The sequence below is a fragment of the Centruroides vittatus genome, unplaced genomic scaffold, assembly GCF_030686945.1.
Source record: "Centruroides vittatus isolate TY-2023 unplaced genomic scaffold, ASM3068694v2 contig_790, whole genome shotgun sequence".
Lineage (NCBI taxonomy): Eukaryota > Metazoa > Arthropoda > Arachnida > Scorpiones > Buthidae > Centruroides > Centruroides vittatus.
Window position 1 is genome coordinate 767,172 of NW_027122510.1, and position 17,487 is coordinate 784,658.

Genomic DNA, 17,487 nt, shown 5'->3' on the forward strand with positions numbered 1-17,487 from the left:
CAGCTACGGGCCTGCCCTAACATTTATATTTTAAGTCTGCCTGATCCGTATAAAATATTTATATATGACTATAATTATACTTACCTCACTGTATACTTATGAGTACATATGGCCCAAAAACCTTCATATACCTATTATAAATTATTCACTCGGTCTAACGTCTTCCAAAATAGCGCATCCCGCGTAAAGTGTCAATAAATACTTGTGAACAGACAGAGTATTTTGATTAAAAACGACATTCATATCACCAAATGACTTGAATTCACGTTCTTATTCAAAAAATTTCTAAAAATATTTTTACTGGAAGAATGGTTTTCTAAAAAAAGATGAGACGGATTTAACTAATTAATTAATTAATATATATATATATATTTTAATGTAAGAAGCAAAATTTAGTGTTTAAATTCTTTTATAAGTATAATTAATGATTTCGTAAGAAAATTATAAACTTAGATTTCCTAGAAAAGTTGAGGTTAACCACGTTCAGATAAGGTAACACACAAAAAAAAAAAAAAAAAAAAAAAAAAAAAAAAAAAATTAGATGCTATCTTCCAACCTAGTCTTGTATTCAATAATTAATTAAATAATTAATTGCTGTTCTAAATTTTCTTAAATTAAAAAAAAATCTACATCTTTATAAAAGAAAGAATTAAAAAAAAAAGATAATTTGCATATCTTCTCGCGATATTTACGTAACAACGCTAGCTAAATTATTTTTTTCTGTTGTTGATTTAAAATTAAAACCGTTATTTTAGTTTTTGAATTTTTAAATTTAATTAATCAATTTACATTCAATTCTATTGGTGAAGCAAAATTTGAATTTTACAAACGTACAGTAGCGCCATCTAGGTTTTAACTATTAATACTGTATTCACATTTAAAAATCCTGTACACGTAATTAAATGCTTTATTTTAGAATTAATATAATTTTATTTAGTTTATTTATAAATTCAACATTTAAAAAGGTAAATAAAAAACGATTTATTTATTCTAACACATTATATAGTGTTTTTACTAACAACATTTAAAAGAATTAATCGATAAAATTTATTTATGCTGTTACTATAACGTTACGTTTACTTTCGAAATTATGTACACAACATAGCATTGGTATAGATTAATGACATAACATGTCACTATAGAAAAATTAATATTAATCAAACGTAAATTAATTAATTAATGATGAAAATTTATTTAATGTTATACAATACACTATTTAATATAAACAATATTATACGATGATTTCAACACATTTTAACATTAAAATTTTTAAAATTTAACACTATAAATTACAAATTTGAATGTATTTTTTTGTAATATATATACAACTTAAAAAATATGAATTAAATATAACATTTTTAAATAAATTATTTTAAATTTTCTCCCCCATTGGCATTAAAACATTGTTACAATTGTTTTTTTCTGAATACTTCAACAAAGTAAACGTATGAATGACGACATCGATTACAATGAAAATTAAAATATTATTCTAATTCATTTTTATTTTTTCTAGAAAGGAACCAAACTTCCATTGGTTCTTTTTTACCCTTCATTTGAACTGGTCCTCTGTACTGAAAATGAAATTCTGGATCGTGATTTTCGGATTGCTGCAAGCACCTGCATAATATAAGAACGTATATACATCATCAATTATATACAATTCCATAAATCTAAGATTCTTTACCTGTAAGCATCTTCAGAGATATTAATCTTCCCTTGTTCACCTGTTGTTTCTGTTCTACTCGTTAGATTTACCGTGTTACCGAAGAGGCAATATCTTGGCATTCTTTTACCAATCACTCCTGTTACTACTTCTCCTGTATGGATCCCAATAGTGATTTTCTAATACAAGATATCGCATTAGAGTTTATTTAGATGAAATTCTAAAAAAATAAAAATAAAGTCTTACTATAGATTCTCCATCTTCAGTCCTGATTTTTTTAGATAAATCCATAATATCTAATGCCAAACGAGCAATACACTTCGCGTGTGTCTTGCAAGGTTCAGGCAATCCACTAACAGCCATGTATTTATCACCAATGGTTTCAACCTTTAAAAAACATTATAGCTTTTATATAACCGAAAATTAATTTTAAAAAAATTAAGAAAAAATTAACCTACTTTATAAACGTTAGGATTATTTTTAGGATCTGTAAGAACGTCGAAAGTTGTGTATATGTCATTCAGGAGCTTGACGATTTTCATTGCTCCTTTGGAATCTGAATTTTTAGAACAATACTGGCTAAATCCAACGATGCCACTGAATAAAATAGTTACACCTTCGTATTTTTTAGCAGGAACAGGGCGATGATGACGCAATTCGTTTGCCACACTTGGTGGCAAAATCGAATATAAGAGCCTATAAAGAAAAATAAATTAACCCATTCTAATAATACACTATAAACTCGCTCCATACCTATCAGTTTTCTTCTTTTCATCTTCTAATTCTCTATATGTTTGTTGTAACTTATCGGTTAATATTTCTAAATTTTTTGTCAATTTATATTCAGCTTCAAACTGTTCCGATAACAGTACCAGATCTCTAGTAGCATCATGTAATGGTATATCGCTCAGATACAATCCCCTTCTGTACAAATCATCCAAATTTAATACACTTGGTGAACAAAGGAATAAAATCAACTCCGTTTCTGATATGTAAAGCATTTGACCTTTCAGACGAATTCTGAAAATAATTTAAAATGTTACTGAATCAATATGAAATTTGTGAATTTATTAAAACTCAATGTAACTATTACCTGGAATGCTCGTTTTCATTTTCCATTCCTTCCATGCATTTGGTGCGAAGGACAAAGATAGTGTTAATGTGTGATAGAATGGCATCGAAATTAAATTCCATGTGAGGTCTAACTATATCAAAAACATCTGTAACGAGGCAATTTGGTTGTGATAAGGCTGGTACAACACGAGCCACAGATGTTCCAGCTTGTTTAATAACCAAATTTCGATCGAACATTATATGAAAAGGGAAAGCACGACAGAAAGTTGCTGGACTTATTTTATTCTCTAAAGACATAGTTTCGAATTCTTCTAATTCAGGTTCAGCTGTACATTTTTTGTCACCTTTTTCTATGATGGCAAACTGAACGTGATCGCAATCATCTTTTTTACTTTTTACAACCTCAACTTCTACGTCAGTTTTATGTAATTTACTCGCAACAGCCTAAATTATATAAAGATAAATACATTTTAAATAATTAGAAATTTAATTAAATTTTATATAAATTACCTTTACGATTCCAATAACGATTGGTTCCAAGCCTTCTCTTTCTGAATAATAATGTAAAATCAATGTTCCGTCTTCTTGGTTTTCTGTACAACGAAACGATGGTGCTCTCATTCCTGGATAAATCGTAGCTAAATGATCGTGTAAAGCATCCAAATTTTGTAGAAAATCATGAGGAGTAGCTCCTAGTACTTGTAGAATCTTATCGTAACCAGACTCTTGACAAAAATCAAAAAACATCTTTCCAAATAATTCTAAAATATCTGCTGCAGGAATTTCTAAAATAATAAATTTTAAAAATATATATATATATATATATATAGTAACTGCTTTAGAAATCTAAACACTAAATTTTATTATTTATTAGAAACATACGTAACACTTTCTCTGCCGCAGCAACAATATTGTAGGTCATTTCGTCTTCGTAAATTAATCTTACTAAAAACTGTCCTTCCATCTCGATTTCTGCTTCTTTTCTAAAAATGAAATAAAATTAAATAAAATTAAAAAATAATTAATTTAAAAATATGCCATGAAAGTAAATTCTAATTCAGTTTTAAAGTTAAAAACATTTTTAATTACTACAAAATTTGGCAAATAAATGTACTTTTATGAAAAAGATATCAGTAAAATCTATATTTTTAAAAAAATTAATGGCATTCTGATGACTTTAATCTGGAAAAAGAAAAAAAATATCCGTTTTTTACAAGTGACAGTTTTTTCAAAATTTAAAATTTGAAATATACATATATATTTAAATTAATTGATTTCATCAATTGTTAACGTTTTTAAATTCAAAATTTAAAATTTATATGGTAATTAACGTGTAAAATATTCTATATTCTAAAAATTAATTAATTTTCTCACTTACTTAATTTTTTCCCAAGTCTCTAATCCAAAATTTCTTAAAACTAACAACTCCAGAGCGTGATTTACGAATCCGTACTATTAATAAATTTTTTAAAAAATATATATATTTAAAATACTAACCAATAAAAAAATTATCAATAAAAAATTAATTATTCATCACCTATTATTACTGAAAAGCAGTCGTTTAGCTTAGGACATTAATTATTAAAACACTAAATAAATAAATAAATGTAAATAAACTGTAAAGGTTTCCTCATTAGTACTTATGTCAAGCTAAAGGATTATCTTCATAATAAAAAATTTCTTCTAAAACAATCATTGAAGAACGAATTTATAAAATGAATTACATACTTACCATGATTAGATTAAGATATATAAACAAATTCCTGTTAAAATGTCGACATATACAGAACTATATTTTAAATATACCTTAACGTATGAATTGGTGCTGTACCACTTATCGATCTGTGACGTCATTGAAGTGTATACTTGCAGTTCGTGCTGATCTCTACTGGCGAAATTTCACATTATTTTCCATTAACTAACATTAGAACAGGAAGAGATGAATTGTTAACAAAATATCTCGCGTAGAAAATTTAATTTCAGTGAAATTTATAAGTAAAAAAGTATCTAAAGGTTACAGCATTAATAACATCTTTCACACTGGAGCATCCATAAATACACACTGTATATTGCAAGATGATTAACAGTGAGAGGTGTAAATTATTAGCATTGTTTAGCTCCTACTTGTTTTTTTAAAATTACGGTTTTTACTAAAAAAGCAAATGGAATTGTATCTTTTTTGAATGTATAATGTTATTTTGTAATTCTAATTTTATATAAAATGCTGAGGAGGAGAAATTTATTGAGCAATATGAAACTTAATAGAAACTCTATCATTTTATTTACTTATTTTTAATGGAGTCATCCATCATATTTTTTTTAAAATGGTTATTGCGTTTTGATGTAAAGAGAATGAAATGATATTGCATGTTATATGTGAATTGGAGTAATTGGAGTAAGCAGATAACTTCTTCATAAAATATTGTGTTCATAAAAAATATCCATTAATTTAATCCATAATTATCTTAGAACAAAGCTTTTAAATGCTTCTTATAAGAATTATTTTATGGTAATTTTTTGTTTATTTTGGATGAATTAAACTATAATTCATCAATTTTAAAATATAATTAAATTATATATATATATATAATATTTAGTGACATGTTAATTAGGAAATCACAAAAAACAATTTTCACTATTAATTTGATTTTAATGCTCAATTTAATGTTATCAATCTCCTGTATTTGCTTCTAATCTGAGAAGTTATCAAATTAATTTAATGCTCAATTCAAAAAGTATGAAGGAGCAATGCATCCAGAAAGGGCAAAGAGCCTGCAAAGAGAACGAAGAAGGCATGCACTAAAAAGTATCATGGAGCAATGAGTACAGGATGGCCGAGAAAGTGAAGACATCATCCTATCGTTCTGGGATACCCTGGATGAATCTGGGTAAGACAATCCCCAAGAATTTTTCATGGGCGATCAATTCCGGATATGTCAGGCCAGTTCCTGAGCCGCCCAATTGTGGGCCTGGTTAAATCCATAATGGGCATGGAAAAAAGGTCCTATTGGCATCCCACTAGGCGGAATGAATTTTAAAAAATGCATCAATGTTAATGTTAAATTATCGATATGCTAAAGCATTAGCATTAAACATATCAAGATAATTTAGTAAACAATATTAATAGATTAGTCCTTTAGAACTAATATGGAATTCTTCAATGGACTCATTAGTGCAATAAGTTCGATAGTTAAGAAACCATTAATTTATCTTCCTATCAGTGGCGTGCCGTCATTGAAAGCGATGGAAGCGCCGATTCCACCTTCCAATGACCTTCCCTTGTATTTTATAAAATATAAATTTTCATATTTTAACGTACTTTGCATTAATTAAAATTAATATTTTATTATAACTGCATTATGTATCTTTTACAAATTTCTATACTACGTGTGAAAAAAACGATAAGATTGCTATTGTATATTCGAATAATTCAGTGGCAGAAGGAATGTCCAAACCGGGTCAGTTTCCAATCAGCCAAATTATATAGGCATTGACACATGCGGTTTACAGAGCACCAACCTCACTCGGTTTAGCTGGTGAATGCTTCACACATAAAGCTTCTAATTTTATATCCCGGACCGGTCGTGGGCTGTTAGCCATCTGCCTGCTAGATATTCGGCCGCCCTCGCCCGATTATGTGAATCACGAGCAGACTAGATCAACGGCGGGCAACCCTCGGCCCGCGGGCCAGCTACGGCTCGCGAAAAGTTTCTATCCGGCCCGCGAGATCTTTAATAGATTATTAAATTGGAAAAATAACTAATTAATAGTTATTTTTCCAATTCTTTGTAATTTTCGAAAACGATAAGAGAAATAAATGTAGTAATAAACTTTTTATTTATTTATTTCATATTTGCAGACTAAAAAAATTACAAGTTACAAGAAGGCGTCAATTAACTACTACGGCCCGCGGAAAAAACGTAAAATTTATTCTGGCCCATGTTATAAAAAAGGTTGCCCACCCTAGACTAGATTTATAACTTAACCCATCCGATAGGAGTTTACTGGCATGTTTTTATGATAGTTCTGTATAGTTGACAAGAGTTTTAAAAAATCCATTAAAATATTTGATATATTTATTCTGAGTTTATTCCGCTCTCCCATCTTATATTAATTACGGATTTCAATGTTAAACCGGTGATATTACGATTTAGTATGTCCCATCTGTAAGGGGATGCAGAAAAAACGTGTACAATTCTTGTATAATGTTAAAAAAGTAACTGTTACTTTGGCAGCATCATTTACAACCAAATTTAATGAATGAGACGTACAATGGTACAAAAAAAAAGCTCTAGAATTTATTTTCCTTAAATTTACGATTTATGTATTGGTTGTCATAAAAATTGTCTTTCTACTTCTTTCCCAAGACTACAGATATTCGAGTACAAAGTAACCGGTTTCAACTTATTTCTACTTAAGAAGTAGTTAAATAATTAAGCGATTAGGGAATTAGAAACATAAATAAAACCCCGATGAAAGAGCCGAAATTTTACTTAAACAGAAGCTTAACCGAACCAATCTCTTGCCGAGTACAGTGGGGTCTGATCTCTTCGTAATATTAGATGTAATAAAGACAGAAATTTTTCCAGTTCAATGAGAGTGACCGAAAAGTTGTAAAGTTTGGAAATTTCTGTGAACACTCGGTCCTAAAACGAATTAGTTAGAAAACGAACGACGGACAATCTGTTAAGTTTAACGTATTTAGATTTTTACAGCTATGGTGAGAAACGTCTAAAATCTACAACAACCTTGTCGCGTCCTTTAATATATACTAGTGACGCGTCAAAAGAGGCATTTGACATTGACCGGTATCGGCACCCTCGGGATTTGGCACGCACACACCTACCTGAACCGTCTCTGATTCCATTTATGAGCCACTCGTAGGGAGCTATTTCACTAAGTGGATTGTTTTAAGATTTAAAAAGTAAAGAATATTTTGTTATTTTTATGTAAGTTTCTTCACAAAGTTATATTTAATTATAAGTTTCTTTAAAAGTATATTCATACAATTGAAGAATTTTTTGTATTAGGCATGTATATTCGTCACACATTTTGTTTTACCAAGTTTTTTTATAATTTTAATTTTAGCCTTTATATCGTGGCTAGTGATTCAAAAATTTATTTTAAAAAGTTTTGGCTCGAGACCATATAATGAAAAAGAAAACGTTATTAAAAGAGAAAGACCAATGCCTAAATTAAATATAAATACGTCGACAAAAAAATTTCGACATTTTGACGATAAAATTTATGACGAATGACGATTCTTTCGTAAAATTGAAGCGATTTGGAAATCAAAGCGGAGTAGAATTTAACATTGGTAAACATTATAAAATAAATATTGAAAATTATAACAAGATAATTACGATTAATAGATGTTATATGTTTTTTCTCAAAGCAAGAATTGGCATTTAGAGGGCGTAGGGAATTTATTGAATCTAATAAGAAAGTTCAATATAATTACCTCTGTTATTTATTAATTACGTCAGATAATCTATTAAAAATACATTTAAAGAAGTATACGGTTTTTACTGGCTTATCGAACAAACGAATACGAACGGGCCCTGACGCGCAATTAATTGATTGCCCCTGTAAGTCGGCTTTTTATAGAAACACAGCTTCCCTATCATCAAATGTCACGGCACGCCACTGCATCCTATCCATATTCTACTCTATAGTGATAACACTAAATATCTCAAAATAACTTAGTAAATATATTTTTAATGCTATCTAATTACCATAAAGTTTATTATTTGGAATAAACATAAATCCCTTTATTGAAGAGCCTGTATTTCAAAGTTATTATAGAGTTTTACACCACAAAATATGTAGTAATCTATGTTGGAACTATAACCACTGAAGAAATATTTTTGAAATGATAATTAAGATGCCATAATAATCTTGGCGCCATATAAGATATAAATTATATAGCCTACTCTTACTCTACTTGAAATTTATTTGTCTATTGTGTTTAATAAAAAAAAATTGATTTTTTTTCCATGTTTCTATGGAAACCTTATCATAATCAATGAAGTTCACATCATGACGTAATTTCACGAAAACCAATAAAAAGCTAACGTTACTGTGCTTTATTATTACAATGATTTACTTAACCATATTGAGATTTTAGTAACCTGTTCGAAATGGGTGTCGGATGTCCGTTTGCCTGTATTGATAAACGTTTTGATACTATAACAGTATTATCTAATCCACGTTTCGAAAGACGCATCACATGTAGAGATTCTGTACAAACCACCAAAAAAAATGAAGATCTTACTCTTCATTCCATCAATTCGGCCATTTGTATGCTCTTCTGTCCACCTGTAAGTATCATGTTTATACATTAAAAAGTTCTCATAAGCATAGACAATGCACATTAACATTAATTTAATATTTTATCCTTAAAGCATCCGGCATTATTAGCTGCTCTGCAAAAGAGCGTTAAGAAGAATAAAATGGCGAAAAATAAAGATGCATGGGGAATTATTTTGTAAGTTATTTATTTAGTTTAAACAATTAAAGATTTTTTAAAAAAATTTAAAAGATTTTTTTTAAAGAAACAAAGTAGATATTCAGCCTCCAATGGATCTAATAGTTAAAACAATGGATAACTGGACTAAAAATATGAACATGAATTTCGAAGGAACTGTTTTGGAAATTGTAGAAAAGACTATTATTGAAATAATTAATGTTGGAGTGCAGTTAACTGGTATTTTTAATATTCTATCTCCTTTACAGCTTTGGATTTTAACAAAAATACATAAAAATTTTTAATTTTAGGAATTGAAGAAATGAATTTATTGGAAGACGTTGGTTATAATATTTTCCATTTCTGTTCGAATATTTATCTAAAATCACTTAAATTTTTAGGAGTTAACCTGAATGACTTTCTAGTTAACGTAGAAAGTCTTCAAGAAGTATTAAAAAAGAAAGATTTAAGCCATAACATGGAAAGCATAATTCAATTTTCAGTTAAAACACACGCTCAAGGTCATTATGTACATTATCAAAGTACCAGAAGTTACATGGGTCCAATTATTGTGGGCATTTTAAAGAAAATAGCTTTGGAATTATACAATCTCATTACAGTTATTAATGTAATAAAAAAGAATAAAGATTATTATATTTTCGACTTAAAATATAATAATGCACAGAGTTCTTATCAAGAAATTCTTTCAAAAAATCCAACTGACTTAAGAGTTCCAGTGGCTACTTTCTATCGAACTTTTCCATTTTATTTTATTATCGATAACTCACTTGATGTAATTCAGATAGGTAGGGGTCTCGTTAAACTATTAAGCCTTCAAGATGTAAAAGAAAAGATTAAATTTTCTTCGATTCTGGAGATCGTTTCACCAAAAATAACTCCAAGTTTTAAAAATATTATTAATAAAATTAACACTACGTTCATCATTGCCTTGAAGGACAAAATACAATATGATAAAAATAAGGTAAATCTTCAGACATATTTCTTTCTAGATTTAAAATATTTTAAAAAATCATTTTTTCAGAGATTAAGCATCAAAGGACAGATGATTTACTGTGTGGAATCGAACACCATTTTGTTTCTCGGCTCTCCTGTTGTAAAAAGTCTGAAAACAATGACAGGAAGAGGTTTACACATGTCAGATATCCCTATACACGATGCTACTAGAGATATATTGTTAGTGGAAGAACAGTCCAGAGCTCAGGATGGTCTTAAGAAAAGAATGGATAAATTGAAAACTTCAATCCAGGAAGCCAGTGAAGCTGTTGCTGAAGAAAGAAAGAAAAATGTGGATCTTCTATATTTAATTTTTCCAGCCCAAATTGCTAAAAAATTATGGTTAGGTAAATATTTTGTGTGATTATTCTTAGCATTGATGAAAGTAATTGATTTTGATCCTTACTAAATCCACTTTATAGGTGAAGCAGTAGCTTCTCAACAGTTTGATGAAGTTACCTTGCTATTTTCGGACATTGTTGGATTTACATCCATTTGTTCCTCAGCTACACCCATGGATGTGATTACAATGCTGAATGAATTGTACACTCAATTTGATGTATTTTGTGAAGAATTGGATGTTTATAAGGTAAATTCAATGCGTTCTTAAAAAAACACATTAAAATTGTATTTGAATTTTACACATGCATTTCCTTTCGCTATTTCGAAGTCAGACAGTTTTTTCCTATTAAAGTTTTTTATTTTATTAATTTCTTCCTAGTTCCTACTAAAATTTGACAACAGATGAATTAACCTATTTACGGCAAAGGGCGTTTATTTTTAATACGCATAAAGTTTTTGGAGTACTGTTTTATAATGTTACATAAAGTGTATATTGTTAAAAACTTTATTTCTTTTGGTTGTGACCAAGTAAAATAGTATAGGTAAAAATAGTTCTTATATGAACCGTTGGCTGATGCCCATATACAATACAGTATATACATAATACGTCAGACAATATTAACTCGTCAACATATAGTGATATCATTTTTTTTTTTAAATTCTTTTCGCCCTGTGGGCACTAAGAGGGCCTGTTTTTACCAAGCCCACTATGGATAGTGAGAGACGGAGGCCGACATATCTAGATGGACTAACCCCTAAAAATTCCTGGAGACTTTTTGACACGCCCAGATTCGATCCCAGGTCCCCAAGAGCGGCAGGCTGCTACCTTAACTGCTCGACCATCATTATATCGACAGCTTCATCGTCATTTACAATGTTATCAAGTGTCTCAATTGCTTCTTGCCCTGTTAAGTCTTTCGTGCGCAATGTCATCTGATAGCGAAACAAATAACCTCTACATAAATGTTTTTCAACATACTATCTTGCAGATCATTCTTTACAATGAATTATAAAATATTACCAAAATGTTCCTACTTGCTAGGTAAGTAAATATATATGAAAATATATACTTTCTTACCTTGCATGTAGAAAGTTTTGCAAGTTAGAAACGAAAGTCTGCACACATTTCTTCTTTAATATTGATACTCTAGATTCTATTTTTTTAAAACTCTTTCCGTCTTGTAGGCGCTAAGAGATCCCTTTTTACAAACCCATTTCGGGTTCGGCAAAGTCAACAAAGGGACGACCGGGTAGTGAAGGACTGGGCCCAACATAACCGGACGGACCGTTTCCAAAAAGTTCCTGGGGTTTTAATATGGCTGAACCCATGATGGATTCGGTCAGATCCGCAATAGCGGCGGCCAGGTGGTGAGAGATGGAACCCGACAAATCCAGAACAGACCATACCAAAACATTTCTGTGTTTTTCGACCGCTCAGACTCAATCCTGGATCCCAGAGCAGTAGTCAGAAGCCTTAACTACAGCAGCCGCACTCTTACTTTACAGTATAATATAGCATGTAATATTTAAATACAGTACAATTTCGGTAATCCAACTGTTTGCTAGTTCGACACGTCCAGTAATCCGACACTAGTAAACTCTCAGGCTAGACCGCTAGTTCAAACACCAGTTCTCCAGACAAAACCCGAGCTTGAACACTCAATATTAAAGATTATTAGGTTCGTCATCTTGGGCTGTTCAAAAAAGGTACAATATCTTATAATATATACAGTAAAAATATAAAAATGAGTCCCGTCCGTCAAAATGTAATGTATCTCCCATTAAATTTTCCAGGGTGCTTCAATTCACTACTAAATTTAGCGAACTCCGTTAACTCTGCAATATCAGTTACCAATGACGGCGTTGATTTGATTTATTGTCTTGTCAGGTTTTGATGTGTCAAATTAATTTTTGCGCCACTGAATTCATTTTACTTCCAATATTCCAGCAATCTCCTAACAGTGCTAACACCAACACAGTTCCGATCCCATCTATGCCGGATTACAGAGACTGTACTGTATTTTGCTATTAAATTTCTTGATATCGTTAAATATGATGTATACGTTACAGTCGAAACCCGTTTTGTCTAGTTAAAACTAGTTTTAACTCAAATTCATTTTTGACTAACAGTAAATTCTAGTTTTAACTAGACAAAACGGGTTGCTGTACATGTTTTGATTTTAGATAAAACTAGTTTTAACTTTTAACATTAGTTAAAACTAATTTTAGCTACATAAATATGTTTGGGGGAAATAAATAAAGTTATGTATAGTGATTCGGGGGAAGATGCCTAACATTATGCTTATGAAGGAAATTATAGCGATAATTTGGGTTTTGGAGGCCCTCTAACGAAAATATATTCTTGAGCATGTTTTTCAAATAAAACTTTCGAGTATATGAAAAATAATTGTATATTGTGTTTGCAATGACGACTTTTTTACTGTCTGGCATTTTAGGCATCTCACCCTAAGTATCCGGGTGGGCCGGATGGCCGAGCGGTAAAGGTGGCAGCCTACCGCTCTGGGGGACCCGGGATCGAATCCGAACGGGTCGAATAATCCCCAGGAATTTTTCGGGGGGTGGTCCGTTCGGATATGTCGGGCCCCGTCCCTCACCACCCGGTCGCCCCATTGTGGGCCTGGCCGAACCCATAATGGGCCTACTAAAAGAGGCCCTCTTAGTGCCCACAGGGCGGAAAGAGTTAAAAAAAAAAAAAGTATCCGGGTGAGATGCCAAATGCCATTAGGGTAAGATAACAAATATAATTGCATAAAATTAATTTTTGAATATCTTAACCAAATTTAATTTATTGCATATGTAGTACAAAGTACTTCATAGTAAGTATAACAGCGCAGTATAAGTATTGTTAAGTTTCCGCCCGTTCGAACGTGCTCTATAGCTAGCTGAAAGCTTTTTTCAGTCCAAAAACCTTTTTGAGAAGTCCTTATACAATTTCTATGCATATCCTGCAATAAAACGAGAAAACAAAAATTTATTAAAAATAGGCATATTGGAATTTAATTAACAAAAAATAGGCATGTTACCCCATGAAAAAAGTCGCATCTTTTCCATTTGTCGGGGTAAGATGCCTACGTTGTACGTGTTCTAGCATGTCTGATCGGGATCGGCGGTAGCTCACAATGGAAACTTTAAAACCTTAACTACATCACACATTAATTTCCGCAATTTTTAATAAATTCTATTTTAACTTTTAGTTTTAAAATGATTCTAGAAGCATTTCGCAACAAAAACTTCGTTCTTATCTTGCTTTTATTCTTCTCAGATGTAGAAAATGAGGTAACGGTAGCCAACTATAGCTTTCCGCACTCAATATTGGCCCAACGATTCATAATACAAACACATGACAATATCTGACGTCACCGTTTGAAAATATCAAAAAGTAGGCATCTTCCCCCGCTTACCATCTTACCCCGAATCACTCTATATGTTGCAGTCAAAACCAGTTTTTAGTTAGGATGCGTTTTAACTAGTTTATACTGGATGTCTTTGTTAAAACCCGGTTTTGTCTAGTTAAAACTAGAATTTACTGCTAGTCAAAAATGAATTTGAGTTAAAACTAGTTTTAACTAGTTAAAACGCGTTCTAACTAAAAACGGGTTTTGACTGTAACATATATACCTATGTTGTAGTTTCTATTTGATACAGTTTAATAACAATACTTTTTATAGACCGAAACCATCGGAGATGCGTATTGTGTGGTTGGAGGATTGCATAGAACTAGTGAAACCCATGCAATTCAAACAGCATGGATGGCTTTGATGATGATGGAAACTGCTCAGAAATCCAAATCTCATGATGGAAAACCGATTCAGGTTAATATTCTCACAAAATTTTGATTTTGTTTCCTATAGAAGACGTATTTTAAATTTATTTTATTTTTCTTTGATAGATGAGGATAGGTTTACATACGGGTACAGTTCTTGCAGGAGTTGTTGGAGTGAAGATGCCAAGATATTGCTTGTTCGGCCATAATGTTACTATGGCAAACAAATTTGAATCTGAAAGTGAAGCTCTTAGAATTAATATAAGTCCTACTACTCACAGGTAACGTTGAAATTTATAAATTTTCAGCACGTTCTATGACTTTATACATTAAAAAACTATATGGGTCAATATATTGAGCGATTGTTATACGCCATAAGTGCATTCGATCTCTCAATTTGGAACCAGCAATGAGAGGGCAAATGGTAATAATTTTAAGTTATGAAAATAATTTGTTCAAGTTCAGGAAGCACATTTTAAATGCTTTCTGAACTTAATTTAAATTTAAAACAAGAACTTGAATGAAATGAATTATGATACAAGCATTACCACGTCTTTACTGATGATTTCAAATTTGCATGTTGCAAAATCTAGATACTTATTGAAAGAATCAATATAGGCCTAATAGTTAATTATTCTAAAGTTATAGAGCTATAATTATGTAGATTAAAAGATACTAGAAAACTGGATGACATTACAATAAAAGCAAACACTAATACTTGTAATCCATTTAAAAGGAACCAATTTATTATAGGAGAAAAAAGTTTTCAACTGTTTTTATCAGCAGTCATCAGGCCATAGACTGTTACATAGAACGAAATGTAAATAAAATGGAACACCTGAAATGGTGCCCAACATTATAAAGTGGGTTACATGGAGTTCAAGAAAAATTATAGTTTGAATTGCAAAATTTTTACTGAAGAAAGTCAATTTTTCTATAGGAAAAAATACCTATTGCACGCTTTATATGGTGTGTGTATATGTTAGTCTCAAAGATTAAAAACGCTCAATGATCAGAAAAACTACCAGGGTGCTTAGTCTTGAATTATATGAGTAGCAACACCACAAATGGACATCATGACATGGTACCAATTCGTTCACAGACTATTCGAACGAGTTGGTACCACGTGATGTTCTCAGCACGTTTGTGTTCTCAAGACTAGACACTCAGAGCACGTTATGATTTACAGAAACAGCCACAACAAAAAATTTTATGTCCTTACTGGTTATAGTCATGACACATTATGGTATTTTTTAAAAAGTGCCATAATGTGAAATTTGTGTCAGGACCGTTAAAAAAAATAGCCGTAATTTAATATATTCCAGTATTATCAACACAATGCATTGTTGCAGAAACTTATGGCATTTTTATCACATAAGCGTACAAAAATCTGCCATCTTAACCTCATGGGTGAAGGAGAGGAGAGCCAATTCAAAGTCAAATCATTCATCAGTTTTCATCTGACATCACACCAGCGAACACATCTGGCTTTATCAATTGGGAAACAAGAAGACCAACTTCAGCGGCTCTATTACGTAATGAAGTTACAACTGCTGACAATGATCTTCATCAACGTATGATGTGCCTTCAAGCTCACTATCTTTTCGGTTAGTCTCAAATACAACGTATGGCAGCAAGTAGGGTTTTGTAAGTTGCAATTGTAAGTGGTACTACATCCATACAGATGTGCAAATGTCGTTTGAAAGATATCAACTGTAATTTTATAACTCAAATAAACCCATACAATGCACAGGCCTATAATGAAGTGGAGCAGCAAGGTCATGAAAAACATCAGTTTCAAAATTAGAATTTTGTATAGTTTACATATTGATAATGTAATAAAGTTTATACAGAAGAAACAGATTCAGTAACATCAGCAAAGACACTCAGATGCTATTGCCCGAGACCATAGCAATAAACACGTCTATCAAAGAGCCTTAATTGAATTCCAACGAGATAATTAAGGCTTTATGATAGATGTTTATGCTTTAATATTCCAGTCTACCATTTGGTGTTGTAACTCCATTAAGTTAACTTGCTGACCATAGTAAATAAATGTTCAAGATTTAAATGTTTCTTGGACATATAATAGGACTAATAAACATAAATGGCTCACAATATTGCCAAGTCTATTGCTGGTAAGTAAATTATTTGCTTGATCATCTAGAAAATATTTACTTATCACACATATTCCTGTTTTATAATAGTGTTATATGTCAATAAACTTGACAGTTTTTCAAACTATAGTTAAATAGTTCATTTGGATATAAGATCAATATGATTAAGTGGATCAGAATAGTGGTCGGCACATGCCCTAAACGACTGCATTCCGAGGGATTCAGGTTCAAGTCTAAGTCAGAATTCCAACTTTTATAGGTGATCTGCCTAAATATGCCAAGCCCTATCCATTTCAGATTCAACCATTCCACTGTGGGGACCTGGGCTGAATCTGTGATGAACACAAAAACAAAGCAGCTTTCACTATTATCAGAGCAGAGAATTAAAAAAAACAAATAATTCATTTGATTTACAACTCGAGCTAGGCTCACATTGGCATATGAACCGCTAAGTTTGTGCCATTTTGACGACTGTTTGAGCAGTTCATTAAGAGTTGAAAGCATCTCAACTTTTACCAAACTTTGGTTTGTTCAACCAATTAACTTATTAAAATGTTCAACAAAAGTTAGTGTCACAGAGAATGATGCAAACAGCATTTCCCCTTTGTTGGTGTTCATATGACAGCATGAGTATAGTATTAAAGTAAACTTTTTAAAAATATTGTTCTCTATTCTATGAAATTTATGAATACACACTAATTTTATCCAGATTACTTTTAAAATAAATATTTTTTCAGGATTTTAAATGCAGCCGAAGGATTTACATTCACAGAAAGACCTAAAGAATGTTTGCCGAAAGGATTTACAGAAGATGGAACTTGTTACTTTTTAGACAATTTTAAACATCCCGAAATTAATGGATCTCTTGGGGTTTTGGAACACATAAGAGTGGCTTTCAAAGCTTTGAATCTGTCATCTTTTCAACAAACTTGAACTTTTGAAAATTAGAGTTTAACATATGTAGAACAGTAAATTACTTATTGTAACTGTGGCTGTGGAGTCAATTTTTGGACAGTGTTGTTAAAGT

At 31.1% G+C, this 17,487-nt stretch overlaps 3 protein-coding genes across 4 annotated transcripts in view; 1 reads left to right on the forward strand and 2 right to left on the reverse strand.

Moving 5' to 3' along the window:
* Positions 1-1,412: 1,412 nt before the first annotated feature.
* On the reverse strand, positions 1,413-4,584 carry Gycbeta100B (guanylate cyclase soluble subunit beta-1-like). Its single transcript, XM_067278090.1, has 10 exons — positions 4,470-4,584; positions 4,116-4,189; positions 3,620-3,720; positions 3,248-3,522; positions 2,757-3,181; positions 2,417-2,683; positions 2,122-2,359; positions 1,910-2,050; positions 1,685-1,842; positions 1,413-1,617 (listed from the first exon to the last, which is right to left on the reverse strand). The coding sequence occupies exons 1-10, from the start codon at positions 4,470-4,472 to the stop codon at positions 1,485-1,487; spliced, it is 1,815 nt and encodes a 604-aa protein (XP_067134191.1). The 5' UTR covers positions 4,473-4,584; the 3' UTR covers positions 1,413-1,484.
* The window catches only part of LOC136981740 (F-box only protein 8-like), a 43,668-nt gene continuing 30,691 nt past the window's right edge, over positions 4,511-17,487 (reverse strand). The window contains exon 9 of one of the 2 annotated variants that reach the window (XM_067278093.1): positions 4,511-4,622. The gene's annotated coding sequence lies outside the window, so the exon portion shown is untranslated. The other variant, XM_067278091.1, reaches the window with a different exon arrangement.
* On the forward strand, positions 8,878-17,393 carry LOC136981759 (guanylate cyclase soluble subunit alpha-2-like). Its single transcript, XM_067278132.1, has 9 exons — positions 8,878-9,057; positions 9,142-9,224; positions 9,292-9,443; positions 9,515-10,185; positions 10,246-10,564; positions 10,640-10,806; positions 14,249-14,392; positions 14,470-14,624; positions 17,198-17,393. The coding sequence occupies exons 1-9, from the start codon at positions 8,878-8,880 to the stop codon at positions 17,391-17,393; spliced, it is 2,067 nt and encodes a 688-aa protein (XP_067134233.1).